Below are 15,158 nucleotides of genomic sequence, written 5' to 3'. Positions count from 1 at the left end.
CACATGAGTACCAATTTGATCTCAGTATTTGGACGCGTTCACTTCCTTAGTTAGGAGCGGAGTACTACCTAAAACTCCTTCCGATCAATGGGTCTCGGCACGCGGTTGAAAACGCAACTCCACGCCGAGCTTATGCTCTACACGCGATTTGGATACAAAACTCTGCCACCACGTTGCTCCCCACTGGGGCCTCACCAGGCTGGAACCGAAGTTCCAGGGGGTCCTGGCGACCCCCAGAACTTAACCAGCGTGCATCAAAAAGACGTATCTGTGCCAAATTTCAGCTCAATATCTCAATTTTTGAGGGCTTTAGAGTGATTACAACAGACGGACGGACAGACGGACATGGCTATATCGTCTTAGGTTTTTACGCTGATCAAGAATATACAATATATACTTTAGAGGGTCGGAAATGGATATTTCGATATGTTTCAAACGGAATGACAAAATGAATATATCCCCATCCTTTGGTGGTTTGTATAAAAATCGATCATTCGAGCATATGTTGCCATCTCAAAAAGTAGTTGTATAAAAAAGTTATCACTGGTAACAAAATAACTAAAAACACGTTTAAAACAATATGCCATTGCTTTCTACAATAATTATATTGGGTTGCCCAAAAAGTAATTGCGGATTTTTCATATAGTCGGCGTTGACAAATTTTTTCACAGCTTGTGACTCTGTAATTGCATTCTTTCTTCTGTCAGTTATCAGCTGTTACTTTTAGCTTGCTTTAGAAAAAAGTATAAGTATTTATATAAAAGTATATTTGATTAAAGTTCATTCTAAGTTTTATTAAAAATGCATTTACTTTGTTTTAAAAAATCCGCAATTACTTTTTGGGCAACCCAATATGTTAGAGTGTTTACACAATTGTAGTTTTACATCAAAGAGAACTAAAAAGTTTGTAGCTTACGTCGCCTTGATTTAAGACAACGGTGCATATTCAATTGGTATGTTTTATTCACCAGTCTAGCGGATTCGTTAGCTTATGGATAAATAAAACGATCTTCCCGCGAAATGCTTTGTACTTTAACGTTGGCAGCTCTGACACACCATCGAACATAGATAAATTATATATAGATAAAGAATTTCAACTTCGCACATAGACTGGTTGGTGGCGCTTGTGAATACAGGTGAATGAGAATTATCTAAGAACATGCCGTAAGCAGAATTCCGTTCTCAATGGCATGCTCGTTTGCATTTTCTAAATATCCATTCTTTCCTTTCCCGAGTAGGAAACTATGGCGTAATGCACGTATACAGGGTTTCGGTAGTCGTAGCTTCCAATGTGTGTATCTTGCATTCTTTTTATTTCTTTCCATTTTGCTGTAAATTTGAGTTTTTTTTAAATTTTTTTCGGCAGAGCTGCTTGTTTTGAAGAAAAATAAAATAATTTTTTTGCTATCATATATCAATCTTTGACTACAGTGGTTTAAAAGCTCACGCACGTTTCGTGTTTTGTTTTAATGTCAAACATATTCAGTTTGGTCTATAATTTAACCATGAATCATTGAATTTTATTATCAAAATGCATGCTCTGTTAAGAAAGTTCATCGCGCGCTCTTCTTTGTTCATTTTTCTCATTTTTTGACCCAATGGGTATGTAAATAAGCAGAATTGTCGATTTTGGAGTGAAGATCAGCCAGAAGCATTGCAAGAGCTACCAATGTACCCAGAAAAAGTCACAGTTTGGTGTGGTTTATGGGCTGGTGGCATCATTAGACCGTGCTTCTTCAAAGATGATGCGATGCGATGGTAATGTAACTGATGATATCCAACTTTTTTTGCCCAAAATGCAAGAGCTTGACTTGCCTGACATGTGCTTTCAACAAGATGGTGCCACATGCCCCACAGCACGCGTAATAATGGGCTTATTGAGAGGCGAGTTCGGTGAACATTGTGAAGTGACTTCTCCGCACGCTTCTTGTCCGAATTAAAGAGAACACTGCAATTTTCTTGGAATTGAAGAGTACACCGGAATCCAGTTCTGTTCGGTTTGCCAGCACCGCCTCTATCATCGGTCGGTGCAGATGAGGTGTTAACTCGATCTTGCTCTGGCTTTACGTCACTACGTACGTATAGTGGCACTGAATATATTGCAAGGCACATAGGCGCCTGTACGTCATAAGCGTCATCGTTGTAGGACTATGTGACCTCTACGACCTCTCCCGTGCGGCAATATACGCAACAGCAACACCCCAGCCCCTATATTGCCGGGAAGTGCAACTTTCTTGCAATGGTCTCCGAGGCAAGAGCGACGACATAGTAGATTTTATGAATCGGATGAACATATTGGTTGCATCGATTCAGGAGACAAAGCCGACCAACACGTGTAGTCTATACAATTGTCTCGTATACAATGTCCTACGTAAGCATCACATACGGAATGGAGGTGGGGGATTCGCCTTTGTGATACACCATTCCGTGCAGTATAGACCTTTTAATAGACCCTTTGCGGTTGCGTCTGGCTCTAGTGGCGACTACATGGAATGTAGCGGTATTGTAGTCAAGTCCGGTACTGCGGAGATAGAACTAAACAAGTTGTATGTACTGTCGGTTCGTGTTGTTGTCATAGCCACATTTGTATGTGGAAGTGGCGAACCTCGCCAAGCTCCTATAGGTAAATCAGCTCTTTACGTTCCATAAGACCGATCGCTGCGGAAACCTGCTAGCCACTGGTTATTTAAAGGTGCCAATAACTCGTCTTATCATATCCAGTATCATAGGTATTCAAAAGCCGGTGCCGCCCGACCTCTCACTGAGACTCTCCGCTCGATATCGCTGATTATCCGCAAAAGCAATTACTGTAACTTCGTATGGAGCATTCCACTATCAGCAACCTGTGTACAATAGCATCCAGCTAAGCTTCTCATGACAACAATGAACACCACACATATCGGAGCTCAATTAACTAGGATAATGGCCCAGTTCACGGCCAAGTATCCAGCTCGACATTAATGCCCTACATTAATAGCGGGGCATAGCTTTGGCATAGTTCGCTTTCGTATCGAATGAAATTTCATCTCGTATTTAATGGATGTTACACCACTTGTACATAACTTTTTATGCCAAAGTTTTTATAAATAATGATCGATCGATACATTCGCATTTTTAAATTTCAAAAATTTCCATGTTCTGCACGGTTAATGAGGATGCCCCCACTATGATAACTAGGAGGGGCATCAGCTCGTCAGATATTTCAATTGCATCCCCTGGTCTCCTGAGTGACGTATCCTGGCAAGCCGTCATCTCTTTTGGGGTCAGACCACCTCCCCATAATTCTCACCATCGATCGACCACCCGACTTCATAACCCATGAGCGCCGGACGTTTATAAATTATAAGAAGGCCGATTGGGCTGGCTTCACTTCCACCGCTTCCCTTCCATGTGCTAGTGGCCTTTCCTAGCATGTGCTAGTGGCCGAGAGGAAGTTCCGAGACATCATTAACGCAGCAGTCGCTCGTTTTATACCAGCCGGTCGAATACCCTAAGTGCGGCCCAATTTCCCGGCGCAAGCAGTGGTACGCGCAGACGAGCGTGATGGGATTCGTGGTATGGACCCCACTATCCCCAGAATCAGCAAGCTGATCAGCAAACATAAGCGGAATTTGTGGCTGGAACACTTGGAGCAATGTAACTTAGGCACCGGAGTAGGCAAACTGTGGCAGCCGGTTGTACGCACCGGATTGACCCGATGGAATCCCCATCGGCAAGCAAATCCCAAAACTATATATTCGAAAAAGAAACATTTGTTTAGATAATAGGCAACATATAAATATTTATTATTTAAATAAATTTAAGTTTTTTTTTTGTTTTGTTATATAAACTTTTGAAGTTTCATGAGTTCAAGAAATAAAACAAACTTTCTATTTATTAAGACTAAAGTTATACGATGATAAATCTTATTTTTATAACTAGAAGGAAGGAAAAGTAACCGCGTTGCAACACCACCGCAATAATTCTTCTGCATAAAATCCATGAGGTATTTTCTAAAGATTGTTGACTTTTCAAGTTCTATTTCGAGATGCGGTTATGATCAATGAATTTCCTCATTGCACGATGCTGCTACACGGACTTGAACAAAACAATATAAATAAATATAGCACATTACATGTGTTTTGCAATTGCAAATTTCCCATGAACGTTCCATTAAGGAACCGGGGCAAACTTCTCACATATCAAAGAGTGTTGTCCGATTCAAGTTTAAGCCCAAAGCGGGGCCTCCTTTTTATAGCCGAGTTCGAACGGCGTGCCCTCATGGAGAGAAGTTTTACATTGGCATAGTATCTCACAAATGTCGCCAGCATGCGCTACGATGGCCTCCACATGTAAGTGTGTTAGTCTATGATACAATAACAGAAGAATGGCGCAATAATACATTCAATAGAAAAAAGATGAGGTGCAGTAGTTGTCGTTGATTATTTTTGTTAATTGTGATACATGCAAAATCGTTGAGAGTATTGGGAGTGGAAGCAAAAAAATAATTGTCCTATAAAATGGCAATAGGCGGCTAGGGGCCTTTAGGCAGGACTTCAAAGGTCAAGCAAAACAGGTTTGGTCTCTTTGGCACATTTGAGCATAGAACGCATTAGTTTGATAAAACCAGTGTCTTTGGGTTTCTCCAAGCCTCTTTGAACGCGGTTTTTCATGACAGATATAAATTCACGGTTACTTAGTTGATTGTCATCTGAAATAGAGAAAAGAAAAGAAAAAACATTAAGGCCTGGCATCAATACATTTAGAGGGAAAATCTGCAATTAGATTTTAATCTGAATAAACCTAAGAAGGCTTAGCGGAAAGAATGTTTTCCGTCTTGCGGAATCGTTAAAAGGATCTTGGGTTTATTTTTTCCTTTTGCGAAATTTGAAGAAAACAAAAGTATACTCAGGGAGGGAGGGTCAAAATGTGTGGCCCAAAAGAAGAAAGAAAAGAAGGCATAGCGGAAAGAATGTTTTCCGTCTTGCGGAATCGTTAAAAGGATCTTGGGTTTTGCGAAATTTGAAGAAAACAAAAGTATACTCAGGGAGGGAGGGTCAGAATGTGTGGCCCAAACAAAAAGCCACCAAGCGGTTATCAAAATCGAAATCTTTGACGAATATTAACAACATGTGCCCAAGAAACCATAGGCCTTAACTCAAAATAAGGTCTTAGCGACTCACAATTTTAACTGATTTGCTTAATAGCCTGTGCTTAGATTTCGATATAGCTCCCATATATGCAAAATTTTGCCATGAACATTCCACTAAGGAACAGAGGCAAACTTCTTACATATCAATGAGTGCAGTCCGATTCAAGTTTAAGCTCAATGATAGGGGGCCTCCCTTTTATAGCCGAGTCCGAACGGCGTGCCGCAGTGCGACACCTCATGGGAGAGAAGTTGTACATGGTATAGTACCTCACAAATGTTGCCCGCATTAGGAGGGAAAAACCACCACTGAAAATTTTTTCTTATAGTTTCGCCAGGATTCGAACCCAGGCGTTCAGTGTCATAGGCGGACATGCTAACCTCTGCGCTACGGTGGCCTCCAAGCTCCCACATAAAGTCGATTTTGATTTTAGAGCCATGGTTAGGTAAGGTTTAAGTTGCAGTCTGCCATCAGACTCACTTAGACGTTTTCGTCCATTGTGACACCACAGGCACAAAAGAAGGAAGATGCCTTCCAGTTCCTACTGTTGAACCATTCAAATCGCTTTAAAAAGCTTAATAACTTGCGAATGTTCACATCTGCTAAATCAGACAGATTCTCAAAGAAATTAGAACCTAACTGCTAGTGCGGGACACACACACAGAAGGTGTTCTATAGTCTCTTCTTCCTCGATGTCTCTACAGCTTCTGCAAAAGTCTTTGCTGGCAACCTTCAGTCTGTCAGCATATTTTCCGATTAGACAGTGACCTGTCATGACAAACACAATGACTGAGATGTCTGTTCTAGCCAATGACAGCAAAGCAGTAGACCTCTTAAAGTCTAGATGAGGGCACATAGTGTCGGAATGCTCACAGCCCTCTTTGTGACCATCTATCATTCGTTGCCCTTCGGGCCTGGTCCTGTAAACTTAGCTTACATGTCGCAAGAGGCATACCCAGAGATTTCAGTGTCTCGGGAGTGTGTAAGGTAGTTCCTAGTCTCGCAAGGTCGTCTGTTTTAGAATTCCCTGGGATATCTCTGTGACCCGGCACCCAGAACTGATGAATTTTGAACTGTTCAGCCATCTCGTTAAGAAATCTGCGACAGTCGAGGGCGGTTTTTGTGTTCTGAAATACGTTCTTCAGGGATTTTATGGCTGCCTGGCTGTCTGGGAAGATACTTATGCCAATCGTCGTAATGACATTATATCTAAGCCCTTCCACCACTTCCTTAATTGCAAGGATCTCTGCTTAATGCACACTGCAGTGCTCGGGCTAAGCTCTTCGATATGACCAGTTCTAGATCTTTAGAGTACACCCCAAAGCCCACCTGGTTGTTTAATTTGGAACCGTCCGTATAGAAGTCTATGTAACTTTTGTTACCAGGGATATCGTAGTTCCAATCGGTTCTATGAGGAATAGTGGTACAGTAATTTTTATCAAAAAGCGGTTCAGGTAGGATGTAACCCCCACTGCCTGGAACATCGGATATTGTATCAAGGATAACACAGTGTTCGTAGTCGCCACATGACCAATGAGGAAGCTCCCTTAACCTTACGGCAGAGGTCGCTGCACTTTGTTTAGCCACAATGTTCAGAGGCATTAGTTGTAGCATTAAATTCAGTGCATCAGATGGTGTCTACCTCAGTGCAAACAAGCCTTCCTTTGGATCCGGTTATGTATTGAACAGTAGGTGGATTTTTGAAGCGTCGTCCACCAGATCACAACACCATATAACATAATAGGTCTGACAACTGCAGTATATACCCAATGCATGACACGCGGTCTAAATCCCTAACTTTTGCTAATGGCTCTCTTGCAGATGTATAGGGCAAGAGTAACCTTTCTTGCCCTTTCCAAAATGTGGGATTGAAGTTCAATTTCCTGTCCAGCAAAAGACCCAGGTATTTTGCGCTTTCTGTAAATGGAACATTCTCTCTACCCAAGGAGACCTGTTCCACTGTAGGCTACTTGTAACTCCTGCTGAAAAAAACTACTTTTGTCTTGTACGGATTTATACCCAGACCACTTTCGGTAGCCCATTTTGGTGTTGCACGTATAGCTTCCTGAAGTATATCTCTTAGAGTGCTGGGAAACTTTCCCCTTACCGCAATTGCCGCGTCATCAGCATACGCGACCACTTTTACGCCTTTTTCTTTCAGAGACAAAATATATTGTTAATGGCTATATTCTAAATTAGAGGAGACAGTACACCTCCTTGAGGAGTTCCTCTGCTGACCCATCTTTTTAGATCCACAGATCCCAAGCCTGCATTTATGCATCTTTTAGTAAGTAAGTTATTAATAAACTTTCTTACGGTAGAGTTGATGCCTAGAAACTCCAACTCCTTCATGATTAACGTCGGTTTTACATTATTGAAAGCACCTTCAATGTCAAGAAATGCTACCATTGTACATTCCTTGACAGCGAGAGAACCCTCTATGTAGCCGACTAGGTAGTGAAGGGCTGTTTCAGTGGATTTGCCTTTGTTATATGCATGCTGCTGCCGCGACAGGCGATCTCCAAGGATCTTTGCCCTAAGATATGTTCCTATCAACCTTTCAAGAGTCTTCAGCATAAAGGATGACAGACTAATAGGACGAAAATCTTTCGACTCCGTGTGGTAGGGTTTTCCTGCTTTCGGAATGGAAATGACCTTCGTGTTCCTCCATCCCTCAGGCATATATGACATTCTGATACAAGCAGAGTATATCTCCCTAAGCCAGGGAACCAGTCTATAAGACACAGCTTGTAATTCAACCGGTGATCCATGGTTTCTTGGCCAAATTGTTATAGAATTCCTCATGGATTCCGAATTGGCCCATCCTGATATTTACATCTTGTCATTCTGTTTGCAGTTTATTGAGATATTTATTTTCAACTCATTGTAAATTTATCCATTTAATTAAGGAAAAAAGGAAGACTTATCTCATATCAATGAAATGGTACTGTCTTTTTAGCCCAGCACGAATGGTGTACCACTGATCGACACCTACTTCTAAAGAAATGTCACACGGCTGAATGCCTCAGGAACCAGCAATGCAAATGCAAGATTGCCCACGAACATTCCATTAAGAAACAGTAGTACAATGGACCACATATGATAGAATTTCGATACCGTCCGAAGGCGGCTGAATTGAGGACAGATCCACGAAGGGTGCTATATCAAGTTATGGACCGATTAGGATCATACTAAGTTTGGATGTTCGAGACCAAAGTAGAAGTCATTGTGCAAAATTTCAGCCAAATCGGATAAGAATTGCGACCTACAGGGGCTCAAGAAATGAAACATGGGACGAAATGGGACGAACTTTTGATACCCACCACCTCGGGTATATGTAAACCACCTTTCGTCATAATCCGGTGAAAAATGCATAATTTATACCCCCATAGCACCTATATAGAAATATGGACCAAGTTCGGCACGGACATTGAGTGGTCTAATAAGTACAAGTCATTGTTCAATTTTGTAGAAAAATATATTGGTCTTTTTGGTAGCTATATCCAAACATAGACATATCTGAACCATATACGATACGGATGTTGAAAAACCTAACATAAGTCACTGTGTAAAATTTGGGGGCTATATCAAGATATAGTCCGATATAGAACATCTTCGAACTTAGCCTGCCTGAGTGTAAAGTTTCAGCTCAATATCTCTATTTTTAAAGACTGTACCATGATTTCAACAGACAGACGGACGGACATGGCTAGATGGTCTTAGATTTTTACGACGATAAAGAATAAATATATACATCATTGGGTCAAAAATGGATATTTGGATGTGTTGCAAACGGAATGACAAAATAAATATACCCCCCTCCCTCGGTGGTGGGTATAAAAAGAGATTAGTTTATATGAGAGCTATATCAAAAGCCAAATCTTCCGATAGGTTTATATGGGAGCCATATCAGTTTATGAATTGATTTCGAATTGATACTTGGCATAGTTGTTAGAAGTCGCAACAGAAAACTTCATGCAAAATTTCAGCGCCCTCTAGAGGCTCAAAAAGTCAAGATCCGAGATCGGTTTATAAGGCAGCTGTATGAAGTTATGAACTGATTTTGACCATTTGCAATCTCAACCGACCTACACTAAGAGGAAGTATTCGTGCAAATTTTCAAGCGCCTAGCATCATTCCTTCTAAATTTAGCGTGCTTTCGACAGACGAACGGATAATCGACTTAGATAGTGAAGACGATCAAGAATGCGTCAGGAGTCTCAGATCAACATTTCGATGTGTGGAGGGTAAAAAATGATTTTATTGTTTCTCAATGTATTTTCCACTTTTGCATGCGCTCTAATCAATTGAGACATCTCCAAAATATGGTTCTTAAACACTCCAACAGCATTTTCTGGCGACAAAAATCATTGATCATGCATTTTTATCTTAAAGTGCGGGAGTAAAAATAATTCACTGGGTCCCAAGTCAGGGCTGTACAGGAGATGGCCCATCAATTCGAAGTTTTGGGCGGTAAAAAGGGCGCTGGTTTAAACCGATGTGTGAGAGCTTGCATTGTCATGGTGAAATACGTCTTCTCTTGTTCATTTTTCGAATTGCTCCCACGACTTGAGGCAATCAAATTGTGATGCATCCTACGTTGCTCAAGCGGTACAATCGCTACATGACCAGTTTTGCCGAAGAAACAGGCGGCCATTAGCTTCGAAGTGCTTCTTCCACGCACAACATCCATTGTATTTGGCTCGACTTCGAAGACCCACACAGTCGATTGTTGTTTTGTTTCGGGCTTATATGCATAGATCCACGATTCGCAGCCCGAGACGATCATATAAACGTATTTTGAAGCACAGCGATCATTGTTGTTGTTGTTGTAGCAGTGTGTTGTAACAGCGATCATATTTTTTCGAGACATTTTTTGATCGATTGTGAAATATTGCGCAAACCAACGAGACCAAACCTTTTTTACGACAAGGTCTTCATGCAATATCGAATGTATGCTGGTGGAAGAAATGCCCAAAGATGTGTGTATCTAACTATACCTCTTACTGTCCAAAGATGCCTCTTTCTAACGGTATGTCCAAAGATGCTTCTTTCTAACGGTAGGTCCAAAGATTCCTGTTTCTAACGGTATGTCCAAAGATGCCTCTTTCTAACGGTATGTTACATGACCATCTTGCATTTTAAATTTACAAACGGCATCAACGTTCTCTGGTATAACGCCCGTTGTTTAATGATCTTCACGGAATTAGATTTTAAGTGAGCGTCGGCCACGCTTGCATTTATTAAAACAGTTCTTCACAGTCCTATAGAATGGTGCTTTATCGATATACAAAGATTTGAGTTCATCAATGCACTCATGTCATGATAATCTACGTCAAGTCAAAACGATCTGATTTCGATTATGCTAGAAAATGTCAAACTTTCAAATGACAATGTCAGACTGCAACTGGCAACACTAAGTGTTGCCTAGGCCAGAAACTTATATAGCAGCCCTCGTATGTGATGGTGATGGGGTGCAAAACAGCCGTCTTACTATGTAATTTAGGAAATCCATGCTGTTGCTCAGCTATTGGAATATTCCAACAAGGCTCAGGCGAAAGAAGGGAGACACGATCTGTACGATTCTACCTCACTTGAGTCTTTCTTTGCTTCGGTAGCGCAGTCACTATGTTCATTTTTCAGACAACTATAAATAGTGTTCAAAGGCAAGTCAAAGACCCCGGTCGAGTGCTCGACTCCCGACACATCCAAATTCTTCATCATCAGTGTGAAAAAATTGTCGAAGGCCGGGGTCAAGGACGATTTAGCGCTCTGCAGGGCATTTGTTACTTTGACCAGTGGTTGTAGCTCAGAGATAATATAGGCTAAGAAAGGTTCTCGCGCACGCCTCGCCAATCCCGAGATGCTTAATAAATTTCGTCGACGTCTCATCATCTACATTTCGAACTATTTTAAACGGAATGACAAAAGTTAGTACATCCCCCATACTATGGTGAAGGGTTTAAAAAATTCTTTATATGCACATATTTTTCATACTCACTGTTATCATCGAATATGGTAAAGACAACATCGATAACATGATCCGATAATTCAACCATGGCAACAGTTTTTGCCACATGCTTCAAAGTGGCCTGGTCTATGGATGCTCCTGCAATGTGATAGAAGGTAAGGGCCGTATCCACATCGTTGATGTTATTAAGGAAATGGAAAAAGTCCAGATAATCCTTTTTCGATATGCCAATGCTGTGATCACGAAAACGTCTCTTTACACGCTTCAATTTCTTTTGCTTCTTCTTAATGGGATAGCCGGCATAGGCCAATAGAAGTTCTCCAAAATCTGCCTCCGTAATAAGGCCATTCTCATCGGGATGTTTGCGTTCGAATTCCAAAGAAAGAATTTCACGTTGCAACTGATGTTGAAAATCCAAGAATTTTTGTATCGTCAACTTCTTATCCAAATTGGGGCCAAAGAAGAAAGTGGTCAAGGCCGAGTTGACACCCTGAGTAAGGCGTTTGAAAGATTAGAAACAAAATGTTCTTCAATATTAAAAACAAATCATCTAAAGGTGGAAAGCAACACATATAACACAACACTGAGAAAAAAAGCGCAAAACATAAAACTTTTGGCAAAATTATAAAAAAAAAAAATCTCTAAAAGTTATGGCATTAGACATTTAGAGGTAAAATAGGAGACGTGCATCGAAAGAGGTATATGCGCATGGGGTATATACAAGGGGTGCATTTCGGTAGAAAAAGTGTTCAAGTGTTAGAGAGAAAGATGTGAGAGGAAAAAAGAGAACTGAAGTGTAAACTAAAGTTTGTCATAATCAAGTACCTTAGACTTTTATAGCAAATGGGTTTAAGAGATTTTATATTACAAAAGAATTCAGAGTAAATTGGAAAGTAAACAACAATAGTAGACAATTAATAATATACAGTTTGTATCAAGTTTTCTTTTCTTTTTTTTTTTTTTGCTTTTACTTTCGTCAAGGAGGGTTTAAAGTAAATTTGGAATTTTCGAAATTGATTTATTTTACAAAAGGTACATCAGCAGCAGGTTGGCTTTTGTTTGGTTTTTTTCGTTTTTTTTTTTACTGTCGGTAAAAATGTAAGCAAAAAATGTTTACCTTGAAAGTGTTGCCGGTATTGGCATGATCACGATGACGACTGCCAATGCTGGTCTGTTGACGCACTAAAGTGGCTACCATTTCGAATTCCTCACAGTCAACATCACCATCGCCGTTTAAATCGAACATTTGAAAGGCAATTTCGAAGTGACGGCGAGACGCTGTAAGAAATAAAAGGAAATAAATCATTGAATTATAATAAAAGTATAGTATATAATAGAGATTCACTTGTAAGTCTAATTTAAAAAAATATGAGCCAAAAATGTTCATTGAAAGAAGGAAGACAAAAACCTTAGTTATCGCTTCGCAATAGCAATTGCCCTCTAGAGGGCGCCTATATCGACAATACACACACGTGACATACAATACAATTACACCTCAAGGGTAGGTCGATGGAGTCGGCCTTCTACATATTGGTAGGAAAAAATCGGAACATTTCGTTAGAAAGTCATCGAAGTTTATCAATAAAAACTGGCAGATGGTGAGCACAGTAGACGGCTGAAAAGGGGATCACTTCAGTGAAGGGTGTTCTCACCGACTTTTTGAAATCTTGGAATAAAAAAAGTTCTATTGGACATTGTCAAGAATGGAACGAAAGTTTCTGTCGGTGTCCTACGAGATCATTGAAAGTTTACTAAGGGAAATGTAGAAAATGCGCTAGGAGTAATAGGTTAAGGAATAACCCAATGAAGCTGGTACTCTTAAATTGGAAATATAAGAGCCTGGATTTTAGACTTCCCGCTTTGGACAGCACCATTTTGCAGTTAACGAGGGAGGCAGAGATTAGAGTCTCGCTTTAGGAGTCTAAGTCTACGTTTCTCTATTACCTTCTTATGTCTCTCAATCTCCCAAGAGAAAGTTTCATCGATATTTTGAAGCTTTCTCTAAAGACAACACTAAACTTTGATTAAATTTTCTCTAAAGACAAAATTTCGATAATATGTTCACTAAACACAAAATTTTGATAAAATTTTCTCTGCAAACAAATTTTGACTTTTAAGAAAACAAAATTTCGAAAAAAATTCTCGCAAAATATAAAATTTTGATAAATTTTCTCTAAAAACAAAATTTCGATAAAATTTTTTCAAATTGAAATTTTCTCAAAAGACGAAATTTCCCTGAAATTTTCTCGAAACACAAAATTTCGGTGATATTTTTCTCTAATACAAAATGTCAATAAAATTTTCTTTAAGTTAAAATTTCGATGAAAATTTCTGTAATTTCAGACAAAACTCACTAAATTTTCTCTACAGACAAAGTTTCGATGAAAATTTCTCTACAGGCAAAATTTTGATGAAATTTTCCCCGCAGACAAAATTCCAAAGAAATTTTCTCCACAGTCAAAAATTCAATAAAATTTTCTCTACAAACAAAATTTTGATGAAATCTTCTCGGAGGATAAAATTGTGATTAAATTTTCTCAGCACACAAAATTTCGATGAAATTATCTCTTAACACAAAACTTCAATGAAATTTTCCTCAACAACAAAATTTTAATAGAATTTTCACTTCAGATTTTCTTTATAGACAAAGTTCGATGAAAATTTCTTTTTAGATAAAAAATTCTATGAAATTTTCTCTAAAACAAATTTCAATGAAATTTATCAAATTTTTTCTAAAGCAAAATTTGTAATTATCTGAAACTTTTTCAAATGACACAAATTTTGATGAAATTTTCTATAAGACAAAAAATACAAAATTTCGGTGATATTTTTCTCTAAGACAAAATGTCAACAAAATTTTGATGATAATTTCTGTACACAAAATTTTAATGAAATTTTTTCTTACAACAAAATTTCGATGATATTTTTCTACAGACAAAATTCGATAAATTTTCTCTACAGACAAAATTCGATGAATTTTCTCTACAGACAAATTTTCGATGAAATTTTCTCCACAGTCAAAAAAAAATTCAATAGAATTTTCTCTACAGACAAAAATTCAATGAAATTTTTTCTACAGACAAAATTTCGATGAAATTTTATCAGCACACAAAATTTCGATGAAATTTCTCAGCAGACAAAATTTCGATAAAAGTCTATGAAATTTTTTTCACCAAAGACAAATTTCGATGAAAAAGGACAAAATTTTGGTGAAATTTTTTAATAGACAAAATTTCAATGAAATTATCTATTGACACAAAAATTCTTTAAAATTAATTTCAAAGACAGAATTTCGATAGAATTTTCGCTATATATTTTCTCTATAGACAAAATTTCGTTGAAATTTTCTCTAAAGACAAAATTTTGATAAAATTTTTCTAAAGACAAAATTGCGATGAATTTTTTTCTAAAGAAAAAATTTTGTTGAAATTTTTTTCAGCATTGAGATTTCATTGCAGGACATTGTCCGGCTTTAGACCATTGTTTAATGCTTCAAAGAATAGTATAGCAAAAAACATTTAAAAGACCAAGAAATATCATCAGCGGACGATGTCAAATGGATCATGGTGCTTTACAACCATTCCAACTAGTGTGATTTGTAAATCACACATCTGAATTTGAATAGGGCTCTTTAAGACGACTTGATTCACAAGCGCAATGAAAAACAACTCAAATCTTATTTCCCTTATTCAAATCCAATCTATCCAACGATGCCAATAGCAACAAACACAAACATCTCTTGCAAAACTCTGTTGTTCTTCGCATGGCGATCGCCCAACGATTGATGCTGCCAGTGCTGTTTTGTGTATAGGCAGTGACCTACACCACATGCGACGTGCTTTTCGTTTGGTTCGTCTGTTTGCGCTTTCTTTTTTCGGTCTTAAAATCTGTTCTAAAGACAAAACTTCCATACAATTTTTTAAGCCAGAATTTTAATGAAGTTTTCTCAAAAGACATAAATTTTGATAAAATTTTCTTTAAGACAAAATGTCAGTAAAAAGAAATACAAAAATTCGATGAAGTTTTTTCAAAACACACAAATTTTGATGAAATTTTCT

At 38.6% G+C, this 15,158-nt stretch overlaps 1 protein-coding gene across 4 annotated transcripts in view; it reads right to left on the bottom strand.

Annotated features, from left to right (window-relative positions):
- Positions 1-3,761: 3,761 nt before the first annotated feature.
- Positions 3,762-15,158, bottom strand: part of LOC106080812 (calcium uptake protein 1 homolog, mitochondrial) — a 34,110-nt gene continuing 22,713 nt past the window's right edge. For all 4 annotated transcript variants that reach the window (XM_059365240.1, XM_013242383.2, XM_013242379.2 and 1 more), the window contains 3 exons: positions 12,218-12,378; positions 11,131-11,590; positions 3,762-4,690 (listed from right to left, as the gene is read on the bottom strand). In XM_059365240.1, coding sequence (XP_059221223.1) covers positions 4,536-4,690; positions 11,131-11,590; positions 12,218-12,378 — 776 coding nt within the window. In that variant the 3' untranslated portion in view covers positions 3,762-4,535. The remainder of the gene's footprint in view (positions 4,691-11,130; positions 11,591-12,217; positions 12,379-15,158) is intronic.

Source organism: Stomoxys calcitrans, chromosome 3 (assembly GCF_963082655.1).
Source record: "Stomoxys calcitrans chromosome 3, idStoCalc2.1, whole genome shotgun sequence".
Taxonomy (NCBI): Eukaryota; Metazoa; Arthropoda; class Insecta; order Diptera; family Muscidae; genus Stomoxys; species Stomoxys calcitrans.
This window is presented reverse-complemented; position numbering and strand designations above follow the sequence as displayed.